A 19,230-nucleotide genomic window follows, 5' to 3' on the forward strand; every position below is an offset into this window, starting at 1 on the left:
TGAGTTCGTGTTTTGTTTGGACCTCACGCTGCCAGCGATTGTTTCAGTTATTGCCTGTTGTTGCAAAATAAACTTTTGTTAACCTTCTCCGTTTCCGCTCCTGGGTCTCTCTCTGCACCCGCCGTCACAGTAGAGCTGCCAAAATTATTCAATTATGAAATTATATTATTCTCAGCTGTCTCCCCTTCAACCATTTAGGAGTGTAACAACACATCAGTATATTAATTCAATGATCAACAATCCAATATCAAAATATCGATCCATATCATCACCTAGATACACCTTTTTTTTTGTTTTTAATTGGCCTGAATACAAATATAATAGAACACTGAACCAACAAAACATTCTTGGTTCATCACAACAACAAAGTTCACTGATAATCCAGGAGGATAAATCAGGAGCGAAAATTATTTGAAAACAAGTGTTCAACAACACTGCTGTGTCTGCTTCCTCCACATGCAAACGTAGGCCACTTTTCAGCCGATGATACAGTCTTAGTCTCAGTCCACTGAGAAAACTGAAAGAGTCTTGAACATTTCAAAGCAAAAACGAAAAAAATTTCATTGCTACATTGTACAGATGAGGACAAATACCAGCTTCTATCACTCTTCTTCAAGCTTATTCACTCCAGAAGCTTGTTTTTTAGGAACTGTGCCTTTGACAACAACCTCTGTCCATCCAGATGCAGCAGAACCTTCTGCAGGACTTCAGAGGTGCATTTGAGCTGTGGTGGGTAGTTCAGGTTCAAACAGTATATCAGTCCAAATTACAGAGCACAAGCAATCGCCCAAACCACTGAGGACCTCCACACCTTCAATCAGGATGCCGATGTCCTGAGTCATCTGCGAGCTCTGCACCCTCAGACCTGCATTTCATCTGAAGAGCTCATTCACATCACGTTGTCCATGGTCACACAGTTTATTCTGCACTCGGTGTCCGTGTGCAGCTAACTGACGGCGGCCAAAGCCGACCATTATTGCTGAAAGAGCATCTGATGCAGCATCACAAAACACTGAATCAACGCGACAGCCAAATTGAATAGATACGAAGAAATCACTCGAGCAGTTTGTAAACATTTGAATACCCCAAGACGACTGCTGGTCTACTGCTAACACACACTTCTGCTGCTTCAGTAAGCAGAAACAGGTTAGGCTGTCAGCTGCAGACTCATTCCATTATCAAACCATTGACAACATGATCAAAAGGAGCTGCTTGGATAGAATTTCTTGTTTTCAGGACAGAGATACAAACGCGTGTCATTTGAGAGATTATTATTGTTGACACAGTATTTTGTCAGTGCATTTCAAAAACAAGCAAAACCACATTTTCCTGTTTTCACTGAAAGAAGAAATGAATCCTTGTTCCCTAAACATCACACAGGAACACAGCTTGGACTCTTCAGTCAGTGAAGTTATTTTCTTTTGATTTCATTTGAGTGTTTTAACAGAGCAATAATCTAAAATTCTGAATTTCAGTCTCCCTGTAATTGCTTCTTTGACATAATTTAGCTCATTACATCACATCACAAAAACTCTTTAAAATACTTCACAGTGTGGAGTCACATGAAAGCAAACAGGGTTGAAATCAACAATTTAGAGTCAGTGCATATAGTTGAAGTGCAGTATAATGTTGGGCTCACAATTAAAAAAATGCAAATATATAAAACATGAAAATGGTATAAAAAGGCTAGAAAACACACATATCTATTTATTTTCCATTACGTGTGGTGGAGTATCCCCTCCCCCTCCATTAGCCGGCTGATGTGCCCTTGAGCAAGGCACTTAACCCCCCAATATGCTCCCCGGCGCTTGATTGCAGCCCACTGCTCCTGTGTGTGGTTCACTGCATGTTGCATGTGTGTGTGTCACCTTTTATTTTTGCACACTGTTGGGATGTTTCACCTCCAAAGCATTGATGCAGTTCTATAGTCTCCTTGATGTTGAGGGTGATGGATTTGGGAGATCACTTGCTTGGATCTTCACAGGAGATGCCCGTAGTCTGATCGGATCGCGCTCCTGCTGAACTGAAGATGCTTCGGTCCTTGAGATAAAAACAAAACATTGCATTTTCATTCACAGTGTTTTGTTACTTCATTAATTATGGATGAAAAGGCAGACAATGAGCACACAGTGATCCAAAATCAAGAGGAAAGTGAGATGCATCAGAAATCTATACACAGCAAAGAGAAGACGGATCAAATACATCTGTGAGTGAAGAATGAGAGTCTTACTCATGAGCGCCTCTGACTGTAGTTTGTGGCATCTCATTCATCTCAACGTCCCTGTGTGACAGATTGGAGGAAAAAACACTTAAAACTGGACAACACATCAACTCTGATCCACAGACACTGGCTGAAAGAAGTACCTGTTTGGAGTTTTTGGTTGAAGTAGGAAAAAGGTGAACGCAGCAATAAGAGCACAGGCTCCGAACAGGGACAACATAATGATCCAAGTGTGAGCTTTAAGAAAAAGAGGAAAAATAGTTGATATGATGCACTCAGCAGTTCTACAATGCAACAGATCAAATGGGAGTTCAAAGACTGAGCATGAGCTTACAGCGATCACTGTCATCAGGCTCAGATTCCTCATCAAAACCGTCTGGAAAAAGAAACCTACGCATCAGAATCAAAAAGTGACCGTGAATGTATAAATCTGTGGCTTTGGAAGTGTCTCTCACCATCAGCAGACGACCGTTTGACCTCAGGCAACATCACAGACGTCTCTATCTGAGGACCAGAGAGCACTCGCACTGCACATCCAACCTGTGTGCTGCTGTCATTTGAGGCCGACAGCACAGCTGTAGTGGTGACAGTGACTGTACCGTTGCTGTTGGTGACGCTGACGGAGCTGTAGCCTGAGAGGTGGAGGTCTTTCTGCAGGACTCTTAATGTCACAGTGGGAGCAGGTCGACCTGTGGCCGAGCAGGACACAAGTGCCTCTTCACTAGAGTTTGACTGTCTCACATGTAGAATGGGTTCATGCAGCTCTGCCAGGAAGAAAGAATGAAAATATCACATTAACTAAATGATATTTTATTCTATATTAACTTGAACTGTAATGACATTTACACGTGGCCCATGGTGAGCAAATGTTGGTCACTTTGATGCATTTTGTGCCATAAAATGAAGAATAAACACAACATGCAATTTAACTCTGATCACACCAAGTGGACAAGTGAACATGTTTTGCATGAAGCTGCAGATGAATTATGTCAAACAGGTTCAAGATCAAGATCAGCTGGAATATTTCAAAGTATTCTGGAAAAGTCTCTCATCCTGCGCTCAGGTTCTTACCATAGAGGTGGAGGCAGGTTGTACCTTTGAGGGCACCTTCAGGGTAGCTGTTGAACAAGCAGTGATAGCAGCCTTCATCCAGCTCCGTCACCTTCCTGATCACTATGGAGCTGTTCTGCAGTCCAGCAGCTTCAAACTCCACTTTATCTCTAAAGTCAGGATTCACTTGCTGACCAAACTCTGTGGTGTAAGAACAAAGATTCTCCATCCCAGTGGGCGACTGTTTCTGCCATGAGACCTGAAGAACATCTTTAGATTGAGTCAGCCGACAGCTGAAATGAGCTTCTTCTCCTTCAGCTGCCATCACAGTCTGCTGTGTCTGGATCAGAGCTGTCAGACCTGCAGGACATGAGGACTCACATTGTGGATGATATTTCATAAACACACAAGTTCAACTCAGTGATGAGGTCTGACATGTTGAGGGATTTTTTTTTCCTTTTTGCAAAATATATTCATTTAAATGAACTATAATCAATGCAATTTTTTAAGCGCCAAAAACACAAGTGCAATAAACAAAGAGCACACAGGAGTCACACAGCTGTGCTTTCATTTCAAGACAAATAAATCACACAGGTTTATATAAACTTCATGCATCATCTGCGTCTCACCTTCATGAAAGAGTCCAAATGCACAAATTACCGATATCAATACACCGCGCGTCATCCTCGCTGCACTGGATAAACCGCCTAAATTCAAAAGTGAAAGCTTACCTGCACGTCGGTTGCGTGTAGTTAACTTCCAGGTCATCTGATCGCAGTGGGCGTCTTAAAAACACCTCTTCACCAACCAGTCATTCGAAAGAACATACGGACCTCATTATTAAGTCATTAAAAATACTTTTTAAAATATGCATATTCAGCTGTTTAAAATTAGATATAAACAGCGCGTGACGCCTACTGCTGCCCCCCATGCCACCGTCATGGTATATCCGACCAACCAGGGAGAAGCATCGTGTCTCTGTTCTTCTTCATTCAGCGCTTCAGATATGAATTCAACTCATTTTGTTTCTGTGTCTGTATCTCCAGATATTTTAAGGTTCCGACCCCTTGACTTCACCCTGAGCCTGTGTGTTTGAACTTTAGTGACCTTCTCTTGTTTTAATAATGTTTGTTCATCAGCCAGTTTTAACTGTCTTCTGCTGGGGGGAGCCTTAATTCTTCTATATTCTTCTTCTATAATCCAGAGCATCAAAAACACTGTACATGAGTGAAATCTTAACCATTAAAACGCCACGTTTTAATTCAGTAAACAAAATAAATAAATACATGAGAAAAGATCGGAGAATAAATTAATGAAAACATATCACCGAAAAGATTAGATCATTAGATCTTGTGGAGAAGGTCCAGGGACATTTAATGAACATACAGTAAATGTATATGTAAGGTAGAATGTACATTGAACAATAAATAACATGACATATAACACACATTCACTGAACATTAAAGTGCCAAACTGTAAGAAAAGTTACCACAAAAATACAATAATTTGTGTCATTTGAACTTTATCGACACACATGTTTGCCGGCATCCTCACTTTGGAATTAAATAATTATCTGATTCATACGCAGCATTATGGATGCCGAGATTGAACTTTCTTTTGCATTCCTTGACCACACACGCTGTACCACTTTTCTGTTGGTCCACTAGATGGCACTATAGTCCCCTGTAGGTGACATCACTGCCTATTTCCTGGTTTTCTAATCCCTTTTGTTGCCAGAACACATCAAGTTGTTCTGCTGGTTATCCGCCTGCGTTGCATTCACTGTTACTCTGAATAAGAGTGCAGTTAACTGTTTAAAGGTCCCACATGTGACCCATCCTGCCCTTGGTCAACTTTTACTCGTTTCACCTCACAGTTGTAAGCAACTCTTGCTTTAAGCTCCACTAAGAAAGTTAAAGTGCTGAGTTTTAAAGTTTCGGTTGAATGAAATTAGACAGGTAGCTCTCAAGACAGTGTGTCTGTGTTGTGAAGACGACCTGTGGAAGATGGATCACGGACAGAATCTTAGCTTAGCTTAATTCACTGATACATTGCTGAAGTTTTTTTTTGTAATGCTTGCATGCTTGAATATTCACAGGTTTCTCATTAAACATCTTCATGTCTTCTGATGCCCTTTAACCTGCCAGGACGAGACAAGAGCAGAGTTTTTTAAGCTGCGGGCAGACATTCACATCTCACACAGATATTGTGTCACAGAGCAGATATTTACACATAAGGAGAATTAAGCTCTGCATATTTACTGTTCAGAAAATGTCTCACATTGTGTCAAACATCTCACCTCTTACGCTTCATTGCAGCAGCGACAGCGATGAAGAGGATAAACACGACAGCACTGACGACCAGTGCGACGCCTGAAGCAGACAGTCTCTTCCCTGGAGAAAAACAGCACGGGGTCAGTCTGTACAGACATAAGGCAAATGACATTCATCTAAAAAGAGGAAGGTGGGGAATTACACTTGCAGTTTTAAATGCAGACACCTGACTTTCCTGATCTGACAGATGATCTGACACCGCCCCCCCAGAGAGGTCACCTTCATCAAAATAACTCATTGTTCTGTGACATAAGGGTTTTTCAGGGACAGGAAACCTACTGAGAAGTGAAACTGAAAGCATCAGAATATAGTGAGTCACTGCTCAGCTGGTTTACAGGCAGGGCTGACACACTCATCACTGCTGGCTGATTCACTGAGGATGATTAGCAAACACTGAGTTAGCATTGGAGTGCAAGACGGTGCTCCAAAATCAAATGTACCCATTCTGAACTTGTTTTGATCCCAGCATCACGCTGTTTAAAGGGTGTGGTGGGTGTGTGGAATCCCCTCCAGTCTGTGAGGTTATGGCTAGCAAGGATGCTAATTGTTAGGAATTAGTTTTGATTGACACTGGGACTTCCTGAAATGGTTGTCAGTTAAACAGGAGCTCCTGACTCACTCCTCTTGTTCACTTCCTGTCAGTACGCATAATCTGGGAAGGTTCTCATTGCTGGGAATTCTCTGGGAGTTTTCCAGTACTCTAGAATTATTCTGGCATAGGGACTTCCTGGGCCAGTGTGAGACACATCCTATACCTCTACAACTACATGACGACACACACTCTGATAGAAAATGATGCATACCCTCCTCTTCCTTCTCCTTGCCATGCCAAAAAAAAGGGATCCTCTCCCGCCTTTGTCCCGTCATTCCACTGTTCAGCACACAATCCACATGTCCGCTCCAGCCCGGAGGTATTTCCAGAGTGATGTTGCGGCTGCTGGTAAACGTGTGGTCGCTGTTGGATACTGTAGCAGTCTGCGGTTGGTTTAAGGGCAGGGCGCCAGGTGAGTAGACCCACTCAATGGTTGGAGCTGGTTTACCTGTCGCAGAGCAGCTAAACACGACCTCTTTGCCGTCCTCGTCCTCGTGTTCACTGCTGAGAGCCTCCACACCTGTTTTCACCTGGGATATTCCTTGATAGAGAATAAAACCTTGTCATTTTGAGGGCTGCAGCCATTATGCGAGCTGATCTGGCTCAGACTATTGAATGCTTTCTTTACAAAATGATCATATCTAAAAGGAAAACAACACAATTTTGGGCTTTAATAAGCTGGAAATACCAACTTAGCTGTGATTTACCCTGCACTGTGAGGCAAGTCTGCTTCCTTTTGGACCCGTCAGGATACACATTGAAAGAGCAAATGTAACAGCTGTCATCTTCCCACGTTATATTCTTCAGAGTGATGGATGTTGAGCTCAGAGATGCTTCTGTGAAGATCACTTTCCCCTGATACGGCTCATTAACTTGCTGCCCAAACCGCTTGCTATAGGTCGCCAAATTCTCAATGGATTCATCCTTGAAGAGCCTCTGCCATGTGACCTGGAGCACACCTGTTGGGAAACAATCAATATTCACAGTCAACACCAGAGGGAGCCAAATTACAAATTTGAGGTACTTGTACTTTGCTTTATCTTCTTTTCACGCCACTTTCTGGGCAATCCGAGGGAAATATTGTACGATTTACTTCACTACTTTCATCGGACAACTTTGGTGACTTTACAATGAAGCTTTTTGCACATAAAACATATGAAGAGCTTATAAAGTACAGTATTTTATTGTAATTTAAATGACCCGGCAGTTGACACAAGGAGCCAACAGAACAATTAGCCAATTAATCATTAATCGATTTGCACTTCTTGAAATTACTTTCTTGATTTTAATTTATTTTTTAGTCATTTTGAAGTTCGTGCTACAATGTGAAGGTGTCACTTCGGCTCATAATTAATCATTGTGACGGCATTTCTCACTGTTTTCAGGATTTTGACAAACCAAACTGAATTCAGTTGAATTGAATTGGACTCAATTGATTAATGGGGAAAGTAATCATAATCCAAAATGAAAATTATCATTAGTTGCAGTCCCACACAAAATAGGTAAAGATCAGACTGCAACACTAAAAAGCTGCTTTTACATGAATAATAATAATCTAGTGATATAAGATCCAGCAGTGTAACAGTCACAGGGGACATTTTTCTGCACTGAATACTTTGACTTAAGTATCATTTTCATCTCTTCTAAAAGTGTATTTGTACTGTGCAGTCTCAGCACATTTTATTAAGTAAATGATCTGAATACTTGCTCCACCAGCATTTGCAAAACAAAGCTATTCCCTCACCTGTCGGGTTGGCTAACGTGCACCTGTAGTGCGCGTCCCCGCCGTAGTCACCTGTCGAATTACCATAACCGGTGATCTGCGAGGACGAGGCTGAAAAACAAAACAGCTGAGTTTCAGTAAATGTACTTAAAGTAAAAACAGATTTGTTTTGCTGTTCAATAATGCGTGATGCAGAGCTACAACGATGGATACGCTTTGACTGTGAATAACATAAAGAGCATATTTATGGATTTTCTATGAAATACCATTTCCAATCAAGCCCTTTGAATGTAGCCTATTTTAAATAGCGCTATATAATAATGCAGCCTATAAATTACATATAGATTCAATCCTTTAAGTCTTTATTGATCCCCAGAGGAGTTATACAAGCAACAGTACAACAACAGAAAAGAAGAAGAGAAAATATATATGACAAGAGCAGTTACAGTCCAAACTACAAGACCTGAGTGACTATTATGGCTTCCTGCAATCAAAAAAAACATTCACAGTGAATATACAGGGATCGCCCTCTCCTGTCAGTGTCACTTACCTTTAAAGAGCAAACCAGTTAATATCAGGATGTGCAACATTTTCTTCCACTGCTGTCCAAGGAGCTCTTTCATTTTTTGCCTCTGAGCTGCCTTTTAAACAGGGCTAAATGAAACTGAAAGAAAGAGAAAGTAGAGGGATGACAGAGTGGGTGGTTTCTGGCAGCTGCTTGGGGATGCGTGCATTGCCACAGCAAATATGAAATGTGGGAATCTGAGAGAGAATCAATGCTTTTCAGCAAAAGAGGTCATTTGAGGAATCAACAAAGGAAACGTCTCCTGCACTTATATTTACAGGATATGGAAACAGATTGCAAGGTAAAATAAATTCTTACTGAATATTCATAACAGCACTAATACTGCAAATTTCTCTTTGGAGATGAATAAAGTATCTATCTATCTAATATTTCGTTACTGGAATCAGTTAGTGAGACCACGGGAGATAAGTGTACTCAATGGTTATCACACAAATCCTACAAATACAGAGAAGCAAAAGTTGGCAGTGACTCATACTGCTGTTCTCTAACTGTTAATCATACAACCACTGATGCTTCTTCTTCAAAGGTCCAGTAAATTGTCTACTTACTGTACAAGTGAACTGTTTTACATCAACTCCAGGAATCACATGCACTAAAAAATTCCCAAAAGCAGAAGTCAAAGGGACTCATAATACCTCTTAGTGTTATGAGGTTTGACTGCGACACCATTTCCCCGCAGACTGCATAACACTCTCTTGGTGGTGAGTTTGATAAGAAATGTGATACGCGACATTCGTTGCTCGAGGCAACTGAATGTGACGCCCGGAGGCATGCCGGGAAAGTCCACCAACCCGATGAGATGAGAGTGCAGCATGGATGGACTGATTATAAGACAAAAATTAGCAGAAACAAGCTTAACATGAGTCATGCAAATACCACACTGTGTGTAACCTTATTTCCTCATTTCCAAATTCACATCCCAGTCAGCTCTTGAAAGTTATTCTATCCCATAATGGGTATCTTACCATTTCCACTGCTAATCGGCCACTCTGCCTGTCCCTCAGCTACACCACACTGGTTTGAGAGTAGCTTCTGGTCAGTAATTGCAAATGTTCCACGTTAAAAATTAGGTTTTAAAAGCATATTTTAGTGTGTGGTAAACATCAAACTTGCTGCCTGATGTTAACCCTTTTGTTTCTTATCTTATCTTACCCCCTTTAGTTTCATGCTCAGGACTCCTCATGACTTACTGCACATGTCCGTCCACTCATATGTAAGGAATGTTTGTAACTAAATCAGGAAACTGAATCTTATCTGCAGGAACTGTATCAGTGAAACATCGTTGCTGTCATTGTTTGCAGTGACATTTTTTATTGGATGCATCACAGCACGGCACAGCAGGAAATGACGAGAGAGGGATCACATGCTAACCCGTGGTTTGTTGTACAACATACAATTACTCTCATATGATTAAGTCTGCGAAATTTTGTTTACAAAACAGCATGGAGGGGAAGTTGCTGTATAATTCCTCTTAACAATACAGGAAAGAACCTAACTGCTCTGTGGAACAACATAACATCTGCTCAACACACTGAGGCCGGTCTAATCCATGGAGGCACAGCCTGGGAAAGTGTTGACAGCAGCTTGAAGTGATTCATAACACTGCAGAAACGTTTAGAAGAAGTGGGAAAGGCTTGGTCAAAGGTTTAATTGCACATTATGAAGCACGCAGGTGTGTTAAAAATTGATTACCTTATTAACACATGACGTGGCAGCAATCAGCAGTCTGCAGCAATAGCAATCACACCTTGGAACCATTACAGATTTTTCAGGGAAGTACCTGCACTATCTAACACCTGACACGTGTAATTTAAAACTAAAACGCGACGCTAAAAGCATAGCTCACAGCTTGTAGTTTATTAATATTACCATGTACCAGCATTAAACCCACAGCCATATGTTCTAGAATAGACCAGAAACTAAATCTATTTCAGTCGTAAGGAGCACTTATCTGATTTCTCTGTGCACCAGCTGTAGATAGTCACAGCCTGGCAGTCAGTCGCTAAACAGCGACAGCTTCTTTTGCCGGATTAGAGAGTCCAGTTGTGTCTGGAGGACAGAACTGAGGGTTCAAATGACGTTCTCTTGGCACCGGCCACACACTAGTTCCTCTAGTCTTAGCAATAGCCACTAGTTCACAACCAAACTGCACTTACTTCTATCACATCAGCATGCTGCTGCGTTTAGCATGTTGCTACATCTGACAGCACGCAGCTCATTTGCAAGTAAAAGTTGAAGCTAAACATACGCTGTGCGATCCGAGCACTTTTCTGACCCGATTTATGAGCCCCATGACTTATTTTAGAGTCAGACTAAATTTCACCTCAGTTGGGCATTGTTTTCAGGTCCTGATCAAGCGCCCCCGCCCCGGCGGCCTTCTGGTTGGCTCTTGCACAGTTGCTACTTTCTATTTTACAGGTAGTGCGAGCTCTCAGATCGTGGCCTGACTGTACCGTGTAAGCACATATATATCATGAGCTTTGGTTTTACTGTTCCAACCAACCTAGATACCTCTTCGCTGAGTGTACAACAATGGCTATGAAGTTATCCTCAGGTTAATGATTATGAACAGAATATCAAACAATACAAATCAATGATTAGAACAATGAAACAAAAAACGCTCCGGAGGGAGGATCAGAAATAAACAAAAAAGGCTATAAAACTTTATAAACAAAAATCGCTCCCAAAGGAGGAAGAACACAAAAGGCTATGAAAAGGCAAACTCAACAAAGGAAAAAACCTCACTCGGAAATCTATCAAAACAAAATTCACTCCTAAAACATGGATGATTGCAATTACTAAACCTCAAAAGTTAACCAACAAGAAGAACGCTCTTAACAAGGATTACAAAACGGCTACGATAGAACACAAACAATAGAACAAAAACTGGACTAGGTCAGTGCAGCATTTTAATGATGCAGCTGTTCACAATTGTGCTAATTTTAACTTCCTTACATACTGTCTTTTTAAATACTCTAAAATCTGAATCCGAAAAGTAATCACCAGCTGTAACTGCCAGAAACGTTGTGGAGTAAAAAGTGCAATATTAACCCTGAAAGAAAGAAAGAAAGAAAGAAAGAAAGAAAGAAAACCTTTCTGTTATAATGTCAAGTATTTCCAACAACAAAAGAGTATTTAAAACTCCAGCAGTTGGTTTCTGCTCATTAGACGTGTTCAGTAAACTGAGAAGTGAATTAAAAATAAAGAAGCTTTTTGCTGAGTGAATGTTTGATGAAGAAATCAAGCTATGAATATGAGAACATGCTTCACTGAATCTAAGCTACATTAAAATGAGGCATTGTCGCTCCGTCTTCTTTCGTCGATAACAAACGAAACTAAAAACTAGTGTTATTGAGATATTTGGGTCAAATGTTTTATTATTTTCAAATTGGACAGAAATCAGAATGATTTACTCCTTTTTAAAGTCGTGCTCTTTGCATTGCTGTCAGTTGTGCAGTCACCTTGATCCAGTGAAAACATGCAATTGTGTTTTTAAATAAATGTAACCGAATGCAGACCCAGTCACATGCAGATGATGAATTTGCTGAGTCATTTCCCTTAAATATCCCGTAATGGTGCTGAGGAAATCTTTTCCCTTGACCCTTAATAATTTCTACTGCAAAGGGTCTGCCCCAAACGCTGACCTGTCATGCGTAATCAGAAACCCAAAAAACAAATACTCGTAAATGTGCTTTCAGAGAGTGAAAGAGAGGAGTACAGTGGTCACCAAAGAGATGTCTTTGAATTACTTAGTCGTACTTCCTCTGTAAATAAAAAGAAGTGTTTGTAGGGGAACGCCAGAGAGAAAAACAAAACAAGGATTTAAAGTCAGTCTCAGTGTTTTTAGACTGAAAATGAAAGAAAATCTTCGTCATTCTTTGCAACAAATGAAATCAACATCACACTCTGCACACTCTCACACAATTTATATGTACGCTTGATATAATCTCTTTAATTCATATAAATCAGCGTTAATTGGTTATTTACACAAATTTCTTACCTAGAATTATGTTTATTTTTATTAGGATAAATCCAAGGGCAAAACAACTGTTACATAATCAGACTGACTAATCTGGATAATATGAAAACCAAAGAACTCTGCAAAACATTTTGAAATAAAAGCATCACTCACCTGCTGCAATGATAACTATTGATGGTACTGATTACAATTTCCAAAGGCTTGACTTTTTCACTGGTGTCCAATTCGTATGTGTTCACATACTTGGCTAAAAAAGCTGACTGTGATAAAACCTGCATTAGAATTCGGGATCTCTCTTATTTTTATTTTAAAAAAAGGCCAAATCAGAGTTTTGAGCCAAAGCCTGAATATGCAAAGTGCTCTTTGTTCGCTATTCTAATTGGAATTTATGTTTATTTTACATTTAGAATCTGAGTTACAGAGATTTTAGGTCGATATTAAACAGAGGATGTTTGTTTTAGGTTAGATGAGAAAATCAGAAACCTTCAAAAAACACAAAGCAACAACTTTGAGTGTTTATTGTTTGTCAAATAATTAGTTGATTCTGATTGTCATTCTATGATCATTTAATAACAGTGCAATGCTCTTGCTATGCTTAACTTTAGACATTAAACTTACACAAAGGATACACAGCAATTTAAGTTTATTTAATTTAATTTCTAGAGTGAAATACACTGATGGGAAAAATCCTGAGAATACACAAGTCACGAGGCATAATAGTGCCACCTTGTGGACAACATGCCCTGTTTCACTTGTTATTGAACAGAAAAACATGCATCAGGTGGGGAGAGATACAGCATGACTGGAGCTCTACAAAACATGTCCTGTTCGTGTGTCCTCTTTGGTTATTATGTTTGCATTCTGAGGATTAGTATTCACGACATGCACTCTGGCGGTTGAGTAAAGTCCATTCTCTCTCTGTATGAATGTGCTGTACGGCTCAATGTCTTGTGGATCCTGAAGAAAAGATGCATTATTTTAAAAAAAAATGAACCACGTAAATGAAGAAGATGAAACATTTTTCTGTACTGTACCGAGTTTGGACGTCCCCTCTGTGGTTTCAGCTCTCTTCTGTTGGTACAGAGAACAGTGCATTAGCAATGAATGTCAGCCTGTATTCACTCTGCACTAGAGACAAGACAGGAAATGAAAGACAGTGGTGTCCATCGTTGCTTAATGTGAAACTTGAAGACCTGATAAACATAACTGCAGTTTTAAGTCATTTAAAAATCTGATAAAAGAGTCATAGGTGATGGACAACATTTGAGCAGTAAATTAGCTGAAAATGTATTTGTTTGAATATTGTTTAATGGAGAAAATGACAGCAGTTAATCAACCAGACCGACTCTCGGTGGTGAAGATGCTGCATGTTAATGAAGTCAAGGTAATATTTGTTCAGCACATAGGTGTGAGGTCCAGCATGACCTATGAATGTTACGGCAGTCTCTCACCTGTGATGTATTCTTCTGTAGATAAACCCAAGAATAACTCCAGTTATAATGATGACTATTGTCACACCAATCGCAGCATTTGAAAATGCATTTTTTTCAGGACTGGTGGTGTTGTCACCCTCTAAAACATTGAAAACAAAAAACGATTGTCTGAAAAACGATTGCTCTATTTGCAAACCCAAAGACGCGACTGCATCCTGTGTAATATGTAATATTGAATTATTGAAATCTGCAAATCGTAGCTAAAAAGAAAATAAAGCAAAGACACAAACCAACTTTTGTTGGTCTAATTACTGCATGTTTTGATTAACCTGTGAGCTAAAGACACAGGCATCATACGCTATGTTAACTGTACAATACAACGCTAGCACAGGGGAAAATAAAGCCAGAGTATGAAGAGAAATACATAAAATGTGTTTACCTTCCACAGTGATACTCAGAGACAGAAAATCTGTTCCATCAGGATGTGAACACTCACAGGTTAAGTTCCCACTGTCCTCTGGTGTTAAACTGCTCAGCTGAAGAAACACAGTCTGGTTGACTTTTGTAAGTGTGAACCTGGACTCACACTCATTCTTAAAGTCATCTCCATGACGATACATCAGACGACACTCTTCTCTGCTTCTCTCTGTGCTGACCTTACAAACTATAAGTGTGATGATAGCATCTGTTGAATTGGTGCACAGTGGAGTGACAGCTGATTTGCTCCCAGCTTTTTTCACAAGAGTCTCTGCAATCAAAAATCAATCAAATCACATTTTTAATTCCACTAGAATGAAAATAGAAAACAACAGAAAATGTTTATCTGCCCTCTTTAAACCAAAGACAGGAACATCAGAGAAAAATGACTTGTATACATTCTACATTATGAACAGTAGCTTCTGTCTTACCTTGTTTGCACAAACACACAGTTAGTGGCAGAAGCAGAACAAAGCACAATTTCCATTTTGCCATACTGGTCAAGAAGCAACTGCTGCTGACAGTGTTCAGTCTCCTGTACTGAAGAGAGGACAGAGAGACCCCGGTGCACTGTTCTCTGGCTACATAAACCTCAAACTCTCACAGAGGTTTGTTCGAGCTGGTGGGCTGGAGTTCTTCAACAAGGAAGTGCTGCTACATGAGCTTCCGCTTTCATATTTCAAGTCCCTCTAAAAGCTAAGACAGCAAGCAGATGAATGAACTGAAAGAAAACATTCAGGCTGGGGACAGTTTGATCATGACAACTGTCATGTTTGGAGGTAAGAAAGACTTCTCATGCTTGTGTCTCCACTAATGCATCAGAGCATCAAACATCAGGTCTACAGTTGTGTTTTCAGACGACAGTTTGCATTGGTCAAACCAACGTGAACTATTTCCTGCATCGGTGCTACAACTTGTGTGATTAGTGAGAGATGTGCATCACGTAACCTGCTAAAACTGACATGTTTGTTTTTGTGGTCATCACATACTGAGAGGTCTGAGCTCGAGCTGCAAATAGAAGGCATGCTTCCTACCTGATCTTTGCAACTCACTGCACTTTTTGTCCCTCACCTCCTTCACAAGGAAATCAGTAGCGTATTCACGCAGCACTGTTAAAATGTGACACATTTGAAAGTGACAAAATCAATTGCTTTAATTCACAGTTATACAGTTCCAGTGAAAGGATTTTATTTTGAAATCCAATAATTAACGACTTGACAGTGTTCAAAACATGGCCAAAAGATCAAAACTCTTCTGTTTAAATAGTTTTAAGGTAATTATCTTGAAATAATTGTGAGAGTCAGAAAGGCCTCAACTTTGGCGACACTTGTGGAGTCTGCGAGAGTGCTCTCTATGATTCTAGTATGGAAAATAATACATGATGAAGGCCGTCTGGGCTGATGATGGCGATGGAGGCAGAACTGAAGGAACATGAGTAGCCTACGATCTCAGTATCACAAACATCCACATGCCACACTGTTACATTGTATCCTGATTCTTAAATGTTTTCATACGCTGTGCAGCTTGCATCAGACTCTCCTTCACCTATTTCCAGATTATCCAAGCGGACAGTCACTTTCTTGCTGGCTGAATTTGTGACAGTTTGGTAGAGATCACTTTCTGGATGCTGAAGGCTTGTGTAGGGGTCATCTGGATCATCTTGGTCCTGTTGAAAAAATAACAACCTTTATGCATCACTCCTGAGTCCCTCTTCACTGTCTGCAGTTAAATCAAACCCACTGACACACTCCACAGATCCTCAAAATCTTCACTTCCTTCACACTGACCCTCATGCAAAGGAAGAACTCTGCATGTCTCCACACAGTGCAAAGCACGAGGATCACTGAGGCTGGACTGAACATGGAACTGGTACAGGAATGTATTTTAGAACATATAGGCCTATAATCAAAATGCATATTTATGAATGTATGATTACACACATTAAACTGGCTACCTTCCGCGTTTAAAGGTGTATCACACAGAAATACATTACTCACCAAAGAGCCAGGAGCTTCACAAACAGATAATCCAGATGTTGCTGACCTTGAACAACCTCTTTAAATAAGGAATATCACAGTTAGTAGTGAAGCTTCTCTTCATCTTCGAGAAAACTGTAATAATAATAACAATAATAAATAGTGTAATCAGGAATCTTCTAAAAAACATAGTTATTACAATTTGTATAGTTCCTCACCCATTACTTTTTGTCCTGTAGATTAGTCCCACAATAACTCCAATAATAATGATGGTGGTAGGTACAGCAATCAAAAACGTGGTCATTTTGTTGTTGTGATGTAACATTGCCCTACTGACATCGTCTGCAAATCAAAAACATGATTTATTCCAAACATAATTTTAAAAAATTGTGTAGTTTACAGCAGTGGTCCCCAACCTTTTCTGTACCATGGCCCAGTTTAATGTCTGACAATATTTTCACGGCCCAGTCTAAAGGTGTAGCAGATAAAAAAACAATATAAAATGATAAGATCGGCATTAAAAACTGTGGTATTTTCTCTTTAATAATAATAATAACAATAATAATGAACGTAAATCCACTTTTTGATCATGTCAAGAGGACCTGGCTGCAGACTGGCACTGTCAGGCACCATCTGTTTTTCAAATTATGTGAAAAAACAAAATAATGGAAATTATTTTTTCTTTCTGTGCGGCCCAGTACCAAATGACCCACGGCCCACTAGTGGGCTGCGGCCCACGGGTTGGGGATCGATGGTTTACAGCACCTGTCAAAGTTAGGACACACCCTCTCATTCAGTGATTGTTATTTTTTTCTACCTTGTACATTAATATTTAAGTCATCACAACTATGACATGGCGACCTTTGGCTTTGATGACAGCTTTGCACACTCTTAACATTCTCTCAACCAGTCCTCACATAGCCTGGAGGTGTGGTTTGGTCATCATCCTGCTGAAAAGCAAATGATGGTCCCACAAAGTGTTGTGTTTCTTGGTCCCAGCAGTTCTCTTTCTTTCTTTCTTCTTGGTCTCATTCAGTGGTGGTTTCTTTGCAGCAGTTCGACCACGAAGGCCTGATTCATGCAGTCTCCTTCCAACAGCTGATGTTGAGATGTGTCTGCTGCCTGAACTCTGAAGGATTTATGTGGGCTTTGGATTAATTGGTGATAAATGAGGCTGCTAACTGCAGTTCTACGAGAGCCAGTTTCATCTGAGTCTTTGATGGTTTTTTGGGACTGCACTTCAAGATACTTAGTTCTTGAAATCCTCCAGATTGACTGACCTTCATGTCTTAAAGCAGTCATGGAGTGTTTGTTTCTCCTTTCCTGGCTGAACAGTTCTTGCCATAATATGAATATGAATACAGTAGTCAAATAGAGCTAGTTACTGTATATCAAGACCGCATTGGCACAACACAACTAATGGTCTCAAGCACATTCAAGAAAGAAAGAAATTCCCCAAATTACATTTTGACAAGCTACCGTTTTAACCGAGAACCATGTAGGTGACCCTCATGAAGCTGGTTAAAATAATGCCACCAGTGTGCAAAGCTGCCATCAAAGCAAATGGTGGCTGTATTGAAGAATAAAAAATAAACAGATCTTGCTTTAACATGAAAAAGGTTAGAAAAACCATTCAACGAGAAGGTGAGTCCCATTATCTCATCTGACTTATGAGATATGTCTGTTACATCTACAGATATTAAGATATGAATGGATTTACATAAAAAACAGATCTGAATAGACTTAAAATACCCAAATAAACTTAAAAACATTACTACTCTGAACTATTCATTTTATAAGTGTAGACATCACACTGCTGCTGAAATTCTTCTCAGCTCAGTATGAGAGAAACATTGAAGTGTGAATCACAAAAGAAAGAGAATAATTAAAACACGTACCTTCCACAGTGATACTCAGAGACAGAATATCTGTTCCATCAGGATGTGAACACTCACAGGTGTAGTTCCCACTGTCCTCTGGTGTTAAACTGCTCAGCTGAAGAAACACAGTCTGGTTGACTTTTGTAAGTGTGAACCTGGACTCACACTCATTCTTAAAGTCATCTCCATGACGATACATCAGACGACACTCTTCTCTGCTTCTCTCCTTGCTGACCTTACAAACTATAAGTGTGATGATAGTATCTATTGAATTGGTGCACAGTGGAGTGACAGCTGATTTGCTCCCAGCTTTTTTCACAAGAGTCTCTGCAATCAAAAATCAATCAAATCACATTTTTAATTCCACTAGAATGAAAATAGAAAACAACAGAAAATGTTTATCTGCCCTCTTTAAACCAAAGACAGGAACATCAGAGAAAAATGACTTGTATACATTCTACATTATGAACAGTAGCTTCTGTCTTACCTTGTTTGCACAAACACACAGTTAGTGGCAGAAGCAGAACAAAGCACAATTTCCATTTTGCCATACTGGTCAAGAAGCAACTGCTGCTGACAGTGTTCAGTCTCCTGTACTGAAGAGAGGACAGAGAGACCCCGGTGCACTGTTCTCTGGCTACATAAACCTCAAACTCTCACAGAGGTTTGTTCGAGCTGGTGGGCTGGAGTTCTTCAACAAGGAAGTGCTGCTACATGAGCTTCCGCTTTCATATTTCAAGTCCCTCTAAAAGCTAAGACAGCAAGCAGATGAATGAACTGAAAGAAAACATTCAGGCTGGGGACAGTTTAATGACTTTGGATCAACTTGAGGTGTCTTGTATGATAAAATTCACATTGTCATATTTTGGAAGTAAGAAAAACTTGCCTGTGTTACAGGTCATCAAACATCAGGTCTACAGTTGTGTGCCACTACCTGGAGCATCTCTGGGTCAGTTGAACGTGGCGGTGCTGTTTGGATT

At 40.1% G+C, this 19,230-nt stretch overlaps 3 protein-coding genes across 7 annotated transcripts; all 3 read right to left on the reverse strand.

The window, feature by feature from the left end:
• Positions 1-1,760: 1,760 nt before the first annotated feature.
• LOC121627675 (OX-2 membrane glycoprotein-like) lies at positions 1,761-4,039 on the reverse strand. Its single transcript, XM_041966702.1, has 7 exons — positions 4,003-4,039; positions 3,293-3,631; positions 2,677-2,985; positions 2,556-2,597; positions 2,365-2,458; positions 2,231-2,281; positions 1,761-2,040 (listed from the first exon to the last, which is right to left on the reverse strand). The coding sequence occupies exons 1-7, from the start codon at positions 4,037-4,039 to the stop codon at positions 1,923-1,925; spliced, it is 990 nt and encodes a 329-aa protein (XP_041822636.1). The 3' UTR covers positions 1,761-1,922.
• Positions 4,040-4,520: 481 nt separating this feature from the next.
• Positions 4,521-9,227, reverse strand: LOC121627457 (OX-2 membrane glycoprotein-like). 2 transcript variants are annotated; one of them, XM_041966378.1, is made up of 7 exons: positions 9,054-9,226; positions 8,470-8,583; positions 7,941-8,030; positions 6,904-7,155; positions 6,408-6,737; positions 5,571-5,664; positions 4,521-5,411 (listed from the first exon to the last, which is right to left on the reverse strand). In XM_041966378.1, exons 2-7 carry the CDS (start codon positions 8,540-8,542, stop codon positions 5,378-5,380), a joined length of 873 nt encoding a protein of 290 aa, XP_041822312.1. In that variant the 5' UTR covers positions 8,543-8,583; positions 9,054-9,226; the 3' UTR covers positions 4,521-5,377. The 2 variants fall into 2 exon arrangements, with proteins under 2 accessions (XP_041822312.1, XP_041822313.1); XM_041966379.1 differs by having other exon boundaries at positions 8,470-9,227.
• A 3,568-nt stretch (positions 9,228-12,795) lies between these two features.
• Positions 12,796-18,953, reverse strand: LOC121627436. 4 transcript variants are annotated; one of them, XM_041966347.1, is made up of 5 exons: positions 18,738-18,946; positions 14,357-14,665; positions 13,936-14,056; positions 13,519-13,555; positions 12,796-13,441 (listed from the first exon to the last, which is right to left on the reverse strand). In XM_041966347.1, exons 1-5 carry the CDS (start codon positions 18,799-18,801, stop codon positions 13,295-13,297), a joined length of 678 nt encoding a protein of 225 aa, XP_041822281.1. In that variant the 5' UTR covers positions 18,802-18,946; the 3' UTR covers positions 12,796-13,294. The 4 variants fall into 4 exon arrangements, 3 of the variants coding, with proteins under 3 accessions (XP_041822281.1, XP_041822280.1, XP_041822279.1); XM_041966346.1 differs by lacking the exon at positions 18,738-18,946 and adding an exon at positions 14,826-15,146; XM_041966345.1 differs by lacking the exons at positions 12,796-13,441; positions 13,519-13,555; positions 13,936-14,056; positions 14,357-14,665 and adding exons at positions 15,528-16,060; positions 16,392-16,449; positions 16,589-16,712; positions 18,269-18,577 and having other exon boundaries at positions 18,738-18,953.
• Between the last annotated feature and the right edge of the window lie 277 nt (positions 18,954-19,230).

This window comes from Chelmon rostratus, chromosome 24, assembly GCF_017976325.1.
Source record: "Chelmon rostratus isolate fCheRos1 chromosome 24, fCheRos1.pri, whole genome shotgun sequence".
NCBI lineage: Eukaryota > Metazoa > Chordata > Actinopteri > Chaetodontiformes > Chaetodontidae > Chelmon > Chelmon rostratus.

What these genes read in the sequence shown, in the direction of transcription:
- LOC121627675 (XM_041966702.1), bottom strand. Translation starts at nt 4,039, where the DNA reads ATGACCTGGAAGTTAACTACACGCAACCGACGTGCAG. An exon ending in TACACGCAACCGACGTGCAG is followed by an intron (nt 3,632 to 4,002) that starts GTAAGCTTTCAC and finishes CATGTCCTGCAG; the next exon opens with GTCTGACAGCTCTGATCCAG. An exon ending in GCCTGATGACAGTGATCGCT is followed by an intron (nt 2,459 to 2,555) that starts GTAAGCTCATGC and finishes TTTTTCTTAAAG; the next exon opens with CTCACACTTGGATCATTATG.
- LOC121627457 (XM_041966379.1), bottom strand. Translation starts at nt 8,542, where the DNA reads ATGAAAGAGCTCCTTGGACAGCAGTGGAAGAAAATGTTGCACATCCTG. An exon ending in AACTGGTTTGCTCTTTAAAG is followed by an intron (nt 8,031 to 8,469) that starts GTAAGTGACACT and finishes TTTGTTTTTCAG; the next exon opens with CCTCGTCCTCGCAGATCACC. An exon ending in CACGTTAGCCAACCCGACAG is followed by an intron (nt 7,156 to 7,940) that starts GTGAGGGAATAG and finishes GTTTCCCAACAG; the next exon opens with GTGTGCTCCAGGTCACATGG.
- LOC121627436 (XM_041966345.1), bottom strand. Translation starts at nt 18,801, where the DNA reads ATGGCAAAATGGAAATTGTGCTTTGTTCTGCTTCTGCCACTAACTGTG. An exon ending in TCTGAGTATCACTGTGGAAG is followed by an intron (nt 16,713 to 18,268) that starts GTACGTGTTTTA and finishes TTTGATTTGCAG; the next exon opens with ACGATGTCAGTAGGGCAATG. An exon ending in GTGAAGCTCCTGGCTCTTTG is followed by an intron (nt 16,061 to 16,391) that starts GTGAGTAATGTA and finishes TTTTTTCAACAG; the next exon opens with GACCAAGATGATCCAGATGA.